The 17,764-nt window shown below is 33.1% G+C and overlaps 1 protein-coding gene across 1 annotated transcript; it reads left to right on the top strand.

Annotated features, from left to right (window-relative positions):
• Positions 1–7,578: 7,578 nt before the first annotated feature.
• LOC143232438 (uncharacterized) lies at positions 7,579–16,901 on the top strand. Its single transcript, XM_076467894.1, has 5 exons — positions 7,579–7,731; positions 10,745–10,885; positions 15,278–15,494; positions 16,372–16,526; positions 16,817–16,901. The coding sequence occupies exons 1-5, from the start codon at positions 7,694–7,696 to the stop codon at positions 16,899–16,901; spliced, it is 636 nt and encodes a 211-aa protein (XP_076324009.1). The 5' UTR covers positions 7,579–7,693.
• The last annotated feature ends 863 nt before the right edge of the window (positions 16,902–17,764 follow it).

The following is a 17,764-nucleotide window of genomic DNA, read 5'->3' on the forward strand; positions in this document are numbered from 1 at the left end:
GGTAATAGATTATAGATACTAATAAATATTATTTTGTTCATAATATAGGCCCTCGCTTGCTCAGAGGTAAGTCTGAGGGGTTATCATGTTAAGAATGGGATATAAATACCAGCAGTGACCAGATCTCCGATAACCCGTTATAGCTTTGCGATTAACAAAATAGTCACAATGTGTAAGATGAATTTGCAAAACAAATTTTGTAAAAATATCAAGTCCTTTTTTGCTCAACTCCTATTGTTAATTAATATATTTTTGAGTTAAATACCATAGCCTAAAAAGAAAATGTAATCATATTGACAGTTATAGATAAACATATTAAAATTAACAAAATCTAATATATTTTTGTCAATGATATACTTTAGTTTTCTTCTGTCATTTATCTCGTTTTTTTAAGAGCCTACCAGTGGTTTAGCAGTAATTCTCAAGACTCATAAAGCTAAAAATTCGGTTTTCGATAGCCGTAGTGGACACATATATATAGTGGACACATATAAACCCATTACTTGAATTTGTGTTTTACTCCAATGAAACAAAAACATTTTTCATTTTTTCTATTTTAATATTTTTGAACGTAGATTACGAAAGGTTAAAAGGTTGAATACTTCACTGTTGTAGAGCTTTATTTGGGTTAACTAAAGAGCATGCTATTCAATTAAACAAGGGCTTCCTGGGTCAGTGATTCAAACGGATTTATTTCACGTTTTTAAACACTTTTACTTGTTTATAACCGTTGATAAAAACCATTGATATTTAAAAACTGTTCCACGAAGAACTAATCAAACTCATTGTCATTAAAAAAACAGGTAATTTAAGTAAACGTACCATCAAAGCTATATAAAAAAATGGACAATGGTTAGGAAGGAGGTGCTATGTCCACTGGGTGGCAGCACAGCTGTGCGTGTTCTAAACTACGAGCTTTCAAGATAAGGCGAAACACGTTTACTGTAATCAAAGTATGATGGTGTGACAATATATTACACAAGATCGAAATACTATATCACACCGTGTTCCTATTCGTGAACACTGCTCAAAGATAAACGCGATTACATCTTGTAGTTGCATGCCGGTTTCTGATTGGTTGATTAATCCACATCTTCTGCTGTTCGTGGACAATTGAACGAGAAGAAAATAAAGATCAAAGTTACGAGATTTAGATGTAAAAAAAACAACAATTTTTATAAATATTTCATAACATTAATATTTTGTGTATAAACTGATTATCATACTTCTAGTATTGCACTTCATAATATATATATTTTCATCAATAAATCTCTTATTTTTTTACTTCTGGTAATTCGTCAACTTATTTTACTCATTGAAATGTAAACTGTAAAGTGCACAATAAAAAAACAACTAATATTCTAATTTCAGAGTTCAAAATATTTATTTAGTTTTACATGTTTAGTTAAAGCAGCTGCACAAATGTGGTAAACAAATTATGTAGAGGCAAACAAACTAAAGTTCACTACTAGAACTTAAACGTTTACTACCCTTACTCAAGCGTAAATTATATCATGACAAGATTGAAGTTTGACTGGCAATGTCATCCAAGTTTGATCAATATTAAAATGTGTGGTAGAAATTATAAACGCGACATCTTTCGAGTAAATTCATCGTTACTTCTCTAGGGTAAGAATATTACAGCTAGTTACCAGCTCTCACAGTTCTAAATGTTGGTCTATGTAAGCATCATTAATTACCAGCTATTTCTCCTAATGACGACTGTGTATAAATAACTGGCTAAATCATATTAGATTCTGTCTAAATGGGTGTTGTTCTGAATGTGTACAAGAAATTATGAGAAGAACTTCTTGGTTTGATCTGAGGGTGAACTGGAAGTCTCGAGTAGTCCTTCTCAACACTGATCTGTATCTACCGATTTGAGAACACAGAACTGATCAACCATTTTCAAAATGGTAAATGGTTTGTAAACTAGTTTAGAAATTCAGAAATTTTGTTAAAAATGGTAGAGATAGTCAAATCGAACATTTTATAACGATTTACTAATCTAGTAGATTTGTTTCCTTCTATAACGATTCACAAATCTAGTAAATTTGTGTTATTTTATAACGACTCACTAATTCAGTAAATTTGTTTCATTCTGTAACGATTCACTTATCTAGTAGATGTATTTTATTGTATAACGATTTACAAATCTAGTAAATTTGTGTTATTTTATAACGACTCACTAATTCAGTAAATTTGTTTCATTCTGTAACGATTCACTTATCTAGTAGATGTATTTTATTGTATAACGATTTACAAATCTAGTAAATTTGTGTTATTTTATAACGACTCACTAATTCAGTAAATTTGTTTCATTCTGTAACGATTCACTTATCTAGTAGATGTATTTTATTGTATAACGATTTACTAATCTAGTATATTTGTTTTAGTTTGTGACAATTTACTAATCCAGTAGATTTGTTTCATTCTGTAACGATTCACTAATTTAGTAATTTGTTTCATTTTATAACCATTCACTAATCCAGTAGATTTGTTTCATTCTGTAACCATTCGCTAATCCAGTAGATTTGTTTCATTCTGTAACCATTTACTAATCCAGTAGATTTGTTTTATTCTGTAACGATTCACTAATTTAGTAATTTGTTTCATTCTATAATGATTCACTGATCTAGTAGATTTGTTTCATTCTATAATGATTTATTAATCTAGTAGATTCGTTTTATTCTATTTATTCAATTAAAAAAAATAAATCTTACTGACTGCGAGACTCAAGTTACAGACATTTCTGCTCGTGAATCACTAGTTTGAAGATAAAGTTCTCCATTGCTAAGATTTGATATAAATAACTTTCAGTTCGAATTAATATAAACTTTCCTTGGATTTATCCACTATAATGTAATTATTTTGATAGCAGAAAGTAAACAAACGAGACCCAAGAAGGTAATGGTAAAAGGCAACAACATGATAATCCTTTCGATGTAATCGTATAAAGGATTTATATACGATATGTTTTTGTTTTGGGTAATTTGTTTCAAATATTTTATTCTTTTAAATTTTGCAATTCCACCTTAAACAATAATTTAACACTGAATACACAGGCCTGTTAACTTCGTATAAGTTGTTTTGATTTAACAATGGATCTTTCATAATTCAGCTACGTACATTTCGAAAATAATATTCCTTTTTATCGCGTAAGGATTCTTTATAAATCGGGAAGAAAGTAAAAACTCTTACTTTGATCAAATTATTATTTCGTTTACCACATTGAATATTTTATATCATTATGTTTGCTATATTTGGATTCTAGAACGATGGATAAGATTCTCACGTTGAGATTGGTCGAGAGAAATCTATAGCCAGTATTGTCAACATTTTAAGCATAAGAAAATATGATCCGATTTCAATGAAAATGATTTATTTATGTAAACGTACATACGACGATTTGCGAAAAATCTGTATGTAACGGAGAAACATGGACATCATTTGTGAATTAAGCGTATAGGAATTAGTGTAAAAGATGTAAAAATTTCAAGACAATAAAATTATTCCAGGCCTATGTTACAGGTGTATTTCATTGCAAGTATGAAAGAATTGTTGAAACCTTAACGTGGTACTGTTCTAAAGTATGCACACACATGACTATTTACTGTGTAAGATTTCAGAGTAATTATTTTATACAACATGCTATAAATACTAATTTGGTACCAAATTCATTACCCACGGTAAACGTTGAGGATGAACTACTGGCGATGTCAGCATTAAAGTCCCTTTGAATTAGACTCATATTTTAAATGATTGGTTTCATATTAAAAAGTCATGAGAGCTGAATCATCAACACACAATTACGTACGATTACGTAACGGAATAAAACACTCATGTATCCGAAACTTTTTTATGAAATACATAACATTACACAGTACAATAGAAAGAGAGATCGACATTTCTCAATTTAATTATCATCTCATAATCAAAATCTAGTTTCAATTTGCGACTTTTGTGTTCAGTTAAGCTCAAATTTCTGAAACTGGAATTCGGCACTTCTCACGTGTGAAGTACAATAGATATTAAATCTGGAAAATATATAAGTTGTTTAATAGTTGTAATTTTCACGTGACTGAGATTAAAACAGTTACGTACATACTCTTAATCTCCTTTAAATTTCAGGCCTGGCATCGCCAGGTGCGTTAAGATGTTCCATTCGTAATTTGAGGGGCGCGGGTTCGAATCCCGTCGCACCGAACTTGCTTTCTCTTTCAGCCGTGGGGGGCGTTATAATGTGACGGTCAATTCCACTATTCGTTGGTAAAAGAGTAGCCCAAAAGTTGGCAGTGGGTGGTGATGACTAGCTGGCTTTCCTCTAGTCTTACACTGCTAAATTAGGAACGACTAGCGCAGATAGTCCTCTAATAGCTTTGCGCGAAATTTAAAAAACAAACACATTTTATTTTATTATGGACGTTTTTTTACTGATATATATGCCAATAGACGACACGCGATATAAAAATGTAGTAAATGTTGTGTAAACTTGTTTTTGAATTTCGCGTAAACCTACTCGAGGTCTATCTGACCTACATCTAGTTAAATATACGACAATAAGGTTTTTGTTCTCTTGAATTTCGCGCAAAGCCAGCAAGCTCTAATTTAGCTGTGTAAGACTAGAGGGAAGGCAGCTAGTCATCACCACCCATCGCCAACTCTTGGGCTACTCTTTTACCAACGAATAGTGGGATTGACCGAAACATTATAACGCTCCCACGGCTGAAAGGGCGAGCATGTTTGAATTGACGGGGATTCGAACCTGCGAACCTTGGATTACGAGTCGAGTGCCTTAACCACCTGACCATGTGGTCACGACAAGAAGGACACATAGACGAAACTTCTGTACATATATGCGTGCTTTGCACCTACTAGATTGCGCCAGTATTAGCTATTAACAAAATAAGTTTTGTATTCAACAATAACATAAAAACTGTATTCTACATTTATTTAGTTTTTTAAACTGTGCCCATTTTAAATGAATTTGATCCGTTAGCTCAATGACGAATGCTGCAATTCACGTTTGTTTGTTTGTTATTAAGCACAAAGCTATGCAGTTTGCTATCTATGTTTCGCCTACCACGTATATAGAAATCCGATATTTAGTGTTAGCCTTTGGAGTCGCTGCCGAGCCACCTGTAATTAAGTTTAGAATTTACAATAATCTAGGTAGATATTAATAATTTATCTGAAAGTTTCTTACTTTCCTGTTACATTCACTGCCCTGTCTTAGAGCTCTGAAATACGAATTTGGTGAACGGTTTTCGAATCTGTTCAATACAATAAAATATTCCCCGCACTGTGGGCTGTGGGTATGTTATAAGAGTGACAGTCAATTCTTTAGCGTAGATGATAGATGATATGGCGACGTTGACTGGCTTCCTTCTCTCAACAGCTCAAAATTAGGGATTAGAGTTGATAGCATCAGTAGATTTGCTATAAATACAAATATTCCAATATATCACTGTGATTAGTCAAATAGGAAGGGTTAAAGGTGATTGTAAGGGAAAAGTTTTCTTACCCACAAAATTTTAATAACTTTATCTTTTCACCATCTTTGTTCTCATTTGGAGCTACTATTATTCATACTTTTTTATCTCTACTGTGCATTTTGTTATCATTCTAGCGTCACGAAATATTTTCCTTTGGAGAGGCTTAGTAGAGATCAAAACAACAACATGTGATTATAGTATGCTATACTTTACAACAATCATTTCCACGAGAAAACTTGTGTGATACCATAGAGGTATATCCTAAAACAATAGGTAACTAGGGCGAAAAGAACCTAACTACTTCCTTGACCAAGTTTCCACTTTAAACTTGCATTATAATTTTGAAAACATTTCAGGTGAATTTTAAAGAGTTTACTTTTCTTGATGAAAAGGTAGAAAATACCGATTATTTCTAAATAATACTGCTATAAAGTACCCAGTGTGGCATTAAAGTAAGAATAATCAAATTCCAATATTGAATACTTAATGAAGAGTTTGTAAACATTTAGAATTTTTTGTATCAATAGCAATAAGATTCACCAGTGATATGACAAAATGTGTTTCTTTGAAATTTGGAAGTTATAAGTGGGTTGTTTCATTCGAATATGCAACTATAAAAAAGAAAAGAACAAGCACTGAACATTTTTTGCCACAAAAATGTAAGCTGCACTTTATAGTCGTGGGAAGGCGATAAGGATGAAGGTCAAATACCACTCCATAGTCATACGAGAGTAGCACAAGAGTTGGTGGTGGGTGCTGTTGAATATCTGCTTACTTTATTATTTATCACTTAAAAATGAGGGACGATTATGCGTAAAATGTCTGACACAAGCACTTCTATAAACTACCAGGGACTGAAGTGTAACTTCAACAGTTAGGACTGCTAAAATAAATATGCCAGAGCTGAGATAAACATTTAGTTGGAAAAAGTACCAAAACGAGTCATCATAGCTATTCATTGTATTCGTCATTTTGTTCCTTTTAATTGTTTGTTTGTTTGTTTTGGAATTTTGCACAAAGCTACTCGAGGGCTATCTGTGCTAGCCGTCCCTAATTTAGCAGTGTAAGACTAGAGGGAAGGCAGCTAGTCATCACCACCCACCGCCAACTCTTGGGCTACTCTTTTACCAACGAATAGTGGGATTGACCGTCACATTAAAACGCCCCACGGCTGGGAGGGCGAGCATGTTTGGCGCGACTCGGGCGCGAACCCGCGACCCTCAGATTACGAAGCGCACGCCTTAACGCGCTAGGCCATGCCGGGCCCTGTGATCCTTTTAATGACATTAGTTATAGTTAAAATAACCTGCCCAAACTAACAGAACAGTTTGTTTTGAATTTTGCGTAAAACTAGTTAAAGGCTATCTGCCCTAGCTGTCCCTAATTCAGCAGTGTAAGACTATAAGAAATGCCGCTAGTCATCACCATCCACCTCCAACTTTTGCGTTACTTTTCTCCAACGAATAGTGGAATTGACCATAATATTATTACGCCCAAACAACTAAAATGACGAGCATCTTTAGTGTAAGGGGGATTCGAACCCACGACCCCCAAATTGCGACTCTAGCGCCCTAACCACCTCTCTGTGCCGGTCCTGTAACGTAACAGAAATAAGTCACTGTTAACAGTTAAGTGTATCAGAAGAATACTTTGTATTTGACTCTTAGTTTGATTGATTGATTGGAATTAAGCAACAAAGCTACAGAATGGGCTATATGTGCTTTGCCCACCACGGGTATCGAAACCCGGTTTCTGGCGATGTGAGTCTGCAGACATGCCGTTGTGCCTCTGGGGGGGTGAAGGCTCTTAGTTATAGCGACATCAATGATTGTTTTCCATATCATTTATTTATTTTGTGATTTTAACGAAAGTTTCAATTTTACTTTATGGTAACACGTGTTTTTTTAAATAATGAAATCAATTTTTTAAATCCATCTCTTTAACTACATTCAAGTGACCAAAATTACAATTTTTGATATTAGTTGAAAAGATCACTTTTTATCTTGTGTGCATCTTTGAACAGATTATTAGCTTTCGAAATAAGAAATTCTGAGAATTTTTAATTTTATATCATTTAATGTCAGCAAGTGATTGTTAATTTTTTTTCTTGATTGAACGACAATAAGAGATTGATTTTAAAATTACACCTTGTAAAACTTTTCTAGGAGGTTGCTTTCTTACAAGCTCAACAAGAAAAAATGACGAAATTTGAAGAAGAGATGCAGTCACTGCAGAGGTAATAAAGACAATAAGTTCTTTCTCTGTAAAGCTAAAGTGGTTGTTTGTGTACTTCTGAAAAGTTAAAGTTAAAATGTGTCTCATTAAAGTTACATGGTTGAAGATTTTCTGCCCTCTAGCAAATTTCTTTATAATTTACTTAAATAAAACATTTGCGTGTGAGAAATAGTTTGAAATTTATTTTAATTATGTATATGACGTATCTAGTTTAAGTCAATATTAATTATTGTTAATTCATGCTACGTTTTATAAACATATGAGACATGACCTCGTAGGAAAGATGTGACTTATTAGTTATAGTGTTGACACGACTAAAAAAAAAGTAGATATTTTCTCGTCTTAATCAGAATGTGTTGATGGAGTAATGCTGTATTGTGGAACGAATAACAAAACTGGCTTGAGTGACTCAAAATGTTATGGTTCTAGAGACAGAAGTAGGCTGAACTGATAAAAACAAAATTGTAAATCTCTACTGACAAACAAATGCTCTGTGTATGAGAAATAACGCTATATTTAATAAGATAAGAGTTAATAGTTTTGGACCTGTTTATTCAGTACTTTAACATTAGAAGATCTTAACTCCAGTTGTTTAAGACAATTTTATGAGCATTATGTCGATAAATAAAACAGTTACAATGGTGTAATAAAAAGTAACTTAGAATGGACTTTATCCGTATACTTTTACTCTTTAATTTATATAATGAATGATTTTTTTTTACCTTTTACTTGGCACGGCATGGCCAGATGGTTAAGGCACTCGACTCATAATCCGAAGGTGGCGGGTTTGAACTCCCTTCACACCAAACATGCTCGCCCTTTCAGCCATGGGGGTGTTATAATGTGACGGCCAATACCACTATTCGTTGGTAAAAGAGTAGCCCAAGAATTGACGGTGGGTGGTGATGAGCAGCTGCATTATTTCTAGTCTTACACTGCTAAATTAGGAACGGCTAGCGCAGATAGCCTTCGACTAGTTTTACGCAAAATTCAAAACAAATCAATAACAAAACTAAAAAAGTAAGAATAGTTATAAAACTTAATGTAGCTAGAGCAGTTTTGTTTTTATTATTAAAGAATATGACGATTTATTATTTTGTAATTTTCCCTGAAGAGGTTCTTACGATTATATAAACAGTTGTCCTGGAATTTACATTTCTTGTATACCAACATGATGTCAAAATACAGGTTTTTAAAGGATGATAATGCTTTTCATAATGGATATTCCTTTTTTCAGGTTGTTTTTTTAGTTTTTATGTACAAAACCACACAAAGGTCGATCTGTGCTAAGCCCACCTCCGGGATCGAAACACAGTTTTTAGTAAAAAAAAGTCCGTAGAAATAGCGTTGTGCCATTGAGGGACTTCCTCGGTTTGTAGACCTTTATTTATCTGAGTGAGAGAGTTAGAAATGTACCAGTACTTTCGGTCGACATTTAGAATATTTCAAAACAAGTACTTAGTTGAAAAGTAAAGACCGTTTGTTAAATATGGTTGTATATTATAAGAATAACAAAGAAACTTGATGCTGAAATTCCTTTATTGTGTAATAAATGACGCGATTGTATTATAAATAATTTTCTACGCTTTATTCTTTAGGACGGACGAAATGGCACACTCGCCAATGTTTAATCTCGATCGCTCGATAAAACATTCGTATAAAGTTAAGGTTGTATGACTAAGAAAATAATCCCCTATTTAAATAAATGTCTATTCATTTGTTATCAGTCTTTTCAGCTACTGTTATTTCTGATCACCGACTTTTAGTAATAGAGAAATATGTGACGTTTGAGCTAATTAAGTGAAGTATATTTACAAATTACTTTTATAATCTAGATTATAGTGGAAAAACATTTGAAGCCACACATTGAATTATTCACTGTTACCTGAAATCTTTACATTTACTGTAGCCCTTACCCTGTAACATTGAAACAACTCATTGAATTATCTACTTCATGTTACCTGAAATCTTTACATTTACTGTAGCCCTTACCCTGTAACATTGAAACAACACATTGAATTATCTACTTCATGTTACCTGAAATCTTTACATTTACTGTAGCCCTTACCCTGTAACATTGAAACAACTCATTGAATTATCTACTTCATGTTACCTGAAATCTTTACATTTACTGTAGCCCTTACCCTGTAACATTGAAACAACTCATTGAATTATCTACTTCATGTTACCTGAAGTCACCCGCTAGTACAACGGTAAATCTATGGATTTCCAACACTACAATCAGCGGTTCGATTCTCCTCGGTAAACTAAGCAGATAACCCGATGTGGCTTTGCTATAAGAAAACACACACAGTTACCTCAAACATTTATATTTACTGTAGCCTTTACCCTTTAATGTTCAAATGACACAATGGATTATCCACGTCATGTAACCTGAAACTCTTACATTTACTTTAGCCTTTACCCTGTAACATTCAAACAAGTTCCACCGAGAGAAGAAATTTCACATTTAGATTTGTCCACAACGCCAACTTTATTCTTGTACAATATAAAATTCAGTCCGTTGTACTTGGAGGCAAATGAGTATTTTTTGGGATTAGTCCAGCTTTCCCCTTTAGGTAAGTATCATTGGTTAAAAGTTTCCCCATGCAGATCATAAAAAAGAAAACACTAAGATATTTATAGAGAAGCATCAGATAAAGCAAAAACAAGAACGGTAAAAACTGTAAGTAAATAAAACCATTGTCAATGAAATAAACACGGTAATGAAACACATTATATAACAAAGAAAATCTAAAAAACAATAAGTAAATGCAGCTACTGACAGTTATAATTCAAGAAAAACTCATAACGCAAATAACCTGATAACCAAAAACACAGATTTATATACCAAATCAGTAACAACAATATTCGACTATTTTTACCGTTTGAACTACAGAACTCAGATATTTTAATACATGTTGCACACTCTTAACGCTTTTAATACATAATTTGGTGATTAGCTACTTAATTTATTACAATATCGTAATTTGTTTTTATTTTCTCTGAAATAGTAAAATTGAAAACATGGAACTTGAGCTGAGAAATTGTGTTTTGAAGAAAGTGGACAATCTATTAGTCAGTCAAGACTGTTCTCGTCGTGACACTTCTTTTAGAAGAAATGACAACCAAAGTGTAACTTTAGGCGAAACAGTGTGAGTATAAGTCATTTTTATAAATTAACTACTTGTGAAACATGTCAGTATATACAAATTATACACTATAACAACAAAACTATGGTACACTTGAACCTAATAATAAGCCCGTTCCTTTGAGTTTTCACACAAATCCCATAATGCACTGCAACGTATTGGTTATAAACGCCAACAATTTACATAAACAGCCAAGTTAAGCCATTAAAGCTATTTTTTGCCTGCCGAAATATAACCCTCATAAATACCTTGACCAGCTCTAAGTCACGTAACATTGATAGAACTCCCACTTGAACAAACGTTTAAGCATTTCCCTTCAAACCATTATCAGCCGATTAGGTTCTTATATGATAACCAGTCTCGGATTGAAGAGAAACTGTCTCTTCTCCCTGATTTTAGTTCTTTTTATGAGATTTGAATGTATTTCAATCGAAATACCTACCAAGACTGAATTGGATTGAAACAGCCACATGGGGATTAGACATCATGAAAACAAGGAGCTTGAAGGTCTTGAAAGAGAAATAGGTCTTGGATTCAACTACTGATGGTAAAAGCATTCAAATAATTATCCAATCGCCTGTTCAACCCCAAATCTATTGTAGGAAGTGTAATTAAGAAAAGAAAGGAGTCTGTACCTTCTTATATGAACAATTCGATCATTCAACCAAAGTTTATCACTTTACAGCTCATGTAGTTTTTGAACATGTTATGAAAATAAACCCTCAATCTAGGATCAGATTCATCACCAACGACCATTTTAATAAATTCCATGGTTGCTGCTGGATTACATAGATTGCTTGCAGTCCAGAAAGTCTCTCCTTATAACCGTGAACTTAAACAATTTGTTCACATAATAGTTGAAAATTGAAAATGGACAAAGAACATTGTTAGTGGTTTATACCGACCGTTTAAAAAAATCAGACGTGAAAAGTTGTGGTACAGCATTAAGGTGTGGCTGTTTTAGCTGACTCGGACCCGGTTCACTAAAATGCTAAATAGAGTTGTGAATGTTTTTCGTGTTATGTGACATTCTGGACAATTCTGCTCTGTCTTCATCACTTCTTTCTTCATGATCGTATAAAAACACGTCATACTACTCGTTATGTTAAGACTGGTTTGAAACAAATAATGTCCAGAAATTGATTTGGTTAGCTCACAGGCTAGCTTTAGTCTGAATCTACTTTATTATGCACTTGAATTCTGCCTGAGAGGTAGAGTGTACAAAAACTTCTTCTGCACTTGAATTTACTCAGTAACTGGGTGGCAGTCTATTCCGTTGGTGGCAAGTGCTACTTCATTGATTACGTTTTGACTAACACTAAAGACAGATACACTTTTAGTAGGACAAGGTTGATGGAAAATATGACACCTACGTCTTAAAGCTGCTACGTTATTACTTTTGGTAATATAGTGTATACTGACTCTGCAGAATGTAAAATAAAATACACGAATATTTTTATAAGTGAAGAATGAAGCAGATGAATTCACTATATATAGGAAACATATAAAATTGTTTTTGTTTTGTTTTTTTTTGTGGTAAAGCACAAAGTTACACAGAGAGCTATCTTTACTCTGCCACCATGGGTGTCGAAAACGGTTTCTAGGATTTTAAGTCCGCAAAGATACCAATGTGCCACTGGGGGGGGGACAATGATGAAAGAAGATTGCTTAATGACTTGAAGGACACCTTTGCACACAGTACCCTTACGCACCAGACAAAAGGCACCCAGTCGGTTTTGTTTGTTTTAAATTTCACACAAAGCTATACGAGAACTATCTGCGCTAGCCATCCGTAATTTAGCAATGTAAAACTAGGGCGAAGGCAGCTAGTCATTATCATATACCGCCAACTCTTGGGCTACTCTTTCACCAATGAATAGTGGGATTAACTATCACTTGTGACGTTCCCATGACTGAAAGAGAGAACATGTTTGATCCTCAGATTACGAGTCAAGTGCCCTAACCACTTGACCCAGTTGGCATCACCACACCTTAAGACAACTATTCTTAATCAAGCATAACAACTGAATGTCACTTTAATAATGCACACATATTTGAAATTACCATAAATAGTTTATGGTGTCGTACAGATTCAAACTCGAGTCGACAGTTCTAAAATTCTGAGATCTATCACAGAGCCAACTCGTAATACAAAATAAGTACAGTTGCTAGCTATATTGCAACTTTTTTATCGATAGATTGTAGTCTTTTTAGGTTTTATCATTTTAGTTACGTATGATAATTTTGGCATGTGGTGTAGCATCTCCTCTCAAACCCGCGACCCTTGGATCCTCAATCTAAAATTTAAACAATAAGCTACACAAGGACTAAGTATCTAGTTTTAACGATCAGCCTGATGTGAGTTAGACATTATAATGTGCAAACTACTCCCGTGTTTATAGCAGTTTGTGTAATCTAAATTGAAACCTATGCTAACACTACTGAAAGCACAAAAAACAACAACAGCTCAATATGTTGTAAGGCCCGATTGTGTATTTATTATATGAGTATTAATAAGTAAATGTAATCTTTCTAGCCATTAAGCCGTCAGTACATATTTATGAGATGAGTTTTATTTAATCTTTTTTTTTGTTTATTAGGGTTATTTTATGTCACAGATGTAAATATCTAACTAGTACATTTTGTGAGCAAAGTTGGTTGAAACAGTTCAAAATAACAAGTCTTTCACATAAATAGAGTAAATCAGATTGATATTAAACTACTTTTGGTATGTTTTTTGCAAGTTACCTCTATTGAAACTTTCTAGCAAATGAAGTTAAAGCGAGTGTTTAAATCTGGTAGTAAACGTACTTAATCCACTGTGATATGAAAAATAACACTGTAGTTTTAAATACAACAAGCAACAAAGAGAGAGTAACATACGATTGTTTCTCCTGTTAAAAAAAAAGACTCACACAATATAATTTCTTCTATAAAAAAAGCAAAAGTAACACACTGTTGTTTCTCCAAGTAGATAAAGACTGAGCATGGTCTAGTGGTTAATGTTTCGAGTTGTAGATACATGGGTCCAACGTTCGTGTCCTCTTGTTGCGAAAGAAAAAAATCACGCTCTGCAGCTTGAGGCTGTGGGTCAAATTCATCTATTAAGTTAAAGAAGTATTGCCCAGTCCAAAATTACGGACGTTCAGCACAGAATTGCTTTTTTGAAAGTAAAACAAGTTAAATATGAATTTAAAAAGTACTGTTACGAACGAATCTGGATAAATAATGGATGATTATTTCATTTTTTTTTTTAAGTAAACAAAATGAGCACATTTTGTTTACGCATGTTTAATTCTTTTAATTCTATTAAGGGAACATCAGATATCCATTTTGAACAATATGCAAATCAGATGGTGATCAGTAAGTTTAGTGTGCAACTGTTTCAATAAGAAAATAATGTAACGTTTTCATCTCATTCACTTGAAGACTTGGAAATAAACACTGACTGAAGATTATTGCAGTCTTTGAATGAATAAGAGTCTATTTGTATCGGTCTGGGTCAAATAAACCAAGAATTAACACTGACTAAAGATTAGTGCAGTCTTTGAACGAATAAGGGTCTATTCGTATTGGTCTGGGGCAAATAAGCCAAAAATTAACACTGACTAAAGATTAGTGCAGCATTCGAATGAAAAAGAGTCTATTCTTATTGGTCTGGGTCAAATGAGCCAAGAATTAACACTGACTAAAGATTAGTGCAGAGTTTGAACGAATAAGAGTCTATTCTTATTGGTCTGGGTCAAATGAGCCAAGAATTAACACTGATTAAAGATTAGTGCAGTCTTTGAATGAAAGTTCATCACAACTCTTAACATCTTTTCTAAAAGTTAGATGCATTATATCTGAGAAGACATACATCTTTCTTCTTGTTTCCTTGCTTGTGGTTTTTTTCCTAGTCAAGTAAATATCGTTTGGTGGTAAAATAACTAGGATGATGTTAAATACTTAACTTAGTTTCTAATTTTCTCTACAGGGGTATTAGCTTTTTGTAAGCAAAATTGCCTAGAGAATAGAGAATAAAATATAACAAGAATCTAGGTAGTTATATTTTATTTCCTGGAGCAAACCTACACAATGGGTTATCTGCACTGTGTTCACTGCGTGGAACTGAAATTCAGATTTTAGCCTCGAAACTCTGTAAACTTATCACTGACCCACTATAACTAGATACTGGTTATAATTTATTTGTTCGTTTCTAAGTACAAAATTACATAGTGGGCTATCTGTATTATGCCCACTATGGGTATTTAAACTCGGATTTTAGTGAGACATATCACATAGTATGAGCCTACGAAAATGATTTGACAATAATATTATATATGTGTGTGTGTGTTATAGCTAATCAACCTGCGAGAGATATAGTTATTACAAATTAACTTTTGCTTGTTCTAGGAGCCCTCAAGAATGGGAAAACAATTTGAGTAGAATATTATCTACTGCTGAGGGGGTGCGGGAGAGTAGTTCATCTTTACGGCGACGGGTAGAAAGTCATGCAGTTTCTTACAACAAAGAAATAGTTGCTTTGTGGGAACGGTCAAACACAGAGTTTGCTCGGATAGTCGAACTAGAACAAAGCACTAAAACAAAACTAGAGCTTTTACTTTCTAAGGTAAGCTTGACCAGTACTCAAATCGCAACACTTTTCTGGAATAAAACGAACTACGGATCAGTAGAGGACATCATTTGATTATGATACAAACAAAGAGTGCCTTTACTGAGTTAGGTTTCAAGCAGTGATAACTCTGTAAACGTTTTTAGTAAAATAAATGAAAGATTTTTAAAACGTTACATGCTTGATTTTTACACCTTACATAGTTAGGGTTTTAGAATTAGCTATATTATCTCAGAGTTTATACATTACATAAGCATCATTTTCCATCGAAAAGTTTGCAAAATTATTATTTTCCATAATTATGAAAATATAAGTAAAGAAAGCTATCATGCGTTTCTAAAACAAGGTTTTTCACATAATATGAGTTTAAGCAGGCTTTTTAAACGTGTTTAAATTATCATATAATGTGTGCTTAGTCTCAGTTATGACGTGACTGATAAGAGTTTACAATTGTTAAGGTAATTAAAGAAATTAATAGATATTTGTTATTAGTATTTTTCCATCAGTATAATATTGCGTGATTTATCCAATTATTATTTATGATAATATTTGGTGTATCATTTACGGAATTATACTATTTACGAATAAAGGCCTAACCGTTACAGCTTGTTGTATTAGAAAAGAGATTTGTTTATCCATCAGTTCACTTTATTTTCGGGTTATTAAAACAGTTATCGTATTTACTTTATCTGATGGGCTGTTTGACTAGTTTCATCATGTACTTCATTTTTCGTGTTTTTAGTTATATATATGACTTTTATAAGTTATAATAAATGATATGCACTTACTTATAACATTAAAATATTAGCTTTAATAACGAAATTTATACCCAAATCATGCACAATATCATACCCATTATAAACTGTTTCAATAGGTTTTGTATAGACTTGCCAAAATGACAGGCCAAGAACAACACTTAAGAACACAGATAGACATTCACCAAGTTCCTCTAGATGTTGCTTCTGTACGCAAACACAAAATGCAAAATATTCCTCCTAATGAGAACTCTTCTGATTTGTTTTGGCAAAGGTAAGCTTCGATCTACTGTTGTTAGGGAGCATTCTATTCTATAAGTCAAATAAACTTAAACTTCAAATATAGCAGCTTGTTCATTATATCTTTAAAATAATAAAACAAAAATCTTGTAAAAAGCACCATGGTCTTACTACTACTGCTGTTAATGACTTTAGATCAAAAGGAAGTTTATTCGATCTTTATATTAGAACTGAATAGTAACTGGTAAGTTGCTTTTTTTGTAACTTATTTCATTTTAAATTGTGTTCTTTTTGTGAGATATTATGTGTTTTATTTGTCGTCAGTAAACTGATAAAGACATTTCATTATTTAAGTGAAGTGAGGGTTCCCATGGTACTTCACATACAGAACACCAAGGAATGCGAATGAGCATATCTGGTACTAAAGTCAGATCAATACATGGATAACACTGAATCTTTATGTTTTTTAATATTAATCAAACAAGTTTCATAAGCAAATAAAGTAACCAAGAAAGGTACTCAACTCTTTTATTAGCAGAGAGAACTAATTGTTTAGCAAGAAGAACATGTACATGACACTCTGCATGAGAAGGTTATACTGTACAATATGCACATGACACTACATAAGAAGGTTAGGGGGGCTGTATACATGTACGTGATACGCTACATGAGAAGGTTAGACTGTGTACATGTATATGACACTCTACACAAGTTTATATTGTGTGACATCTACACGACACTCTACATAAGAAGGTTAGATTGTGTGCTAATGCGGGGCACTGTATAGAAACATGTAGACTGTGTACGTTTTCAGGACGTTATTATTAGTAGGTTTAGGCTTAACGCTGTGCAGGAATTATATAGACGAAAGTTAGATTATGTACTTATGTATGATGCTGTACTCGGAAGGATGGATTGTGTATGTGTGCAGAGAACACTGTGCGCATAGTATTAGAGATATACGGACAACATAAATGAAAATATATCATATTAGTAATTTTATTATTGAATTGACGCCTGGCTTCTCTTTGTCTGCAATTATAAGAAATAGATTTACACAGTAATTATATTTAACACGGTTTTAAATACGACCACTTTATATATATATATATATATACACATTTGAACAAAAAAAGAAACATGTTATGATATCATGTTTGTATTAGTCTTTCACATGAAAACATTCAATTCAGTGTTTAATGTAATTTAAATCTTACCCAAAAAGCTTTATTTTAAAAATTATAATAGAATATTCTCTCGAAATGTGCTAGC

The sequence above is a fragment of the Tachypleus tridentatus genome, chromosome 11, assembly GCF_004210375.1.
Source record: "Tachypleus tridentatus isolate NWPU-2018 chromosome 11, ASM421037v1, whole genome shotgun sequence".
Taxonomy (NCBI): Eukaryota; Metazoa; Arthropoda; class Merostomata; order Xiphosura; family Limulidae; genus Tachypleus; species Tachypleus tridentatus.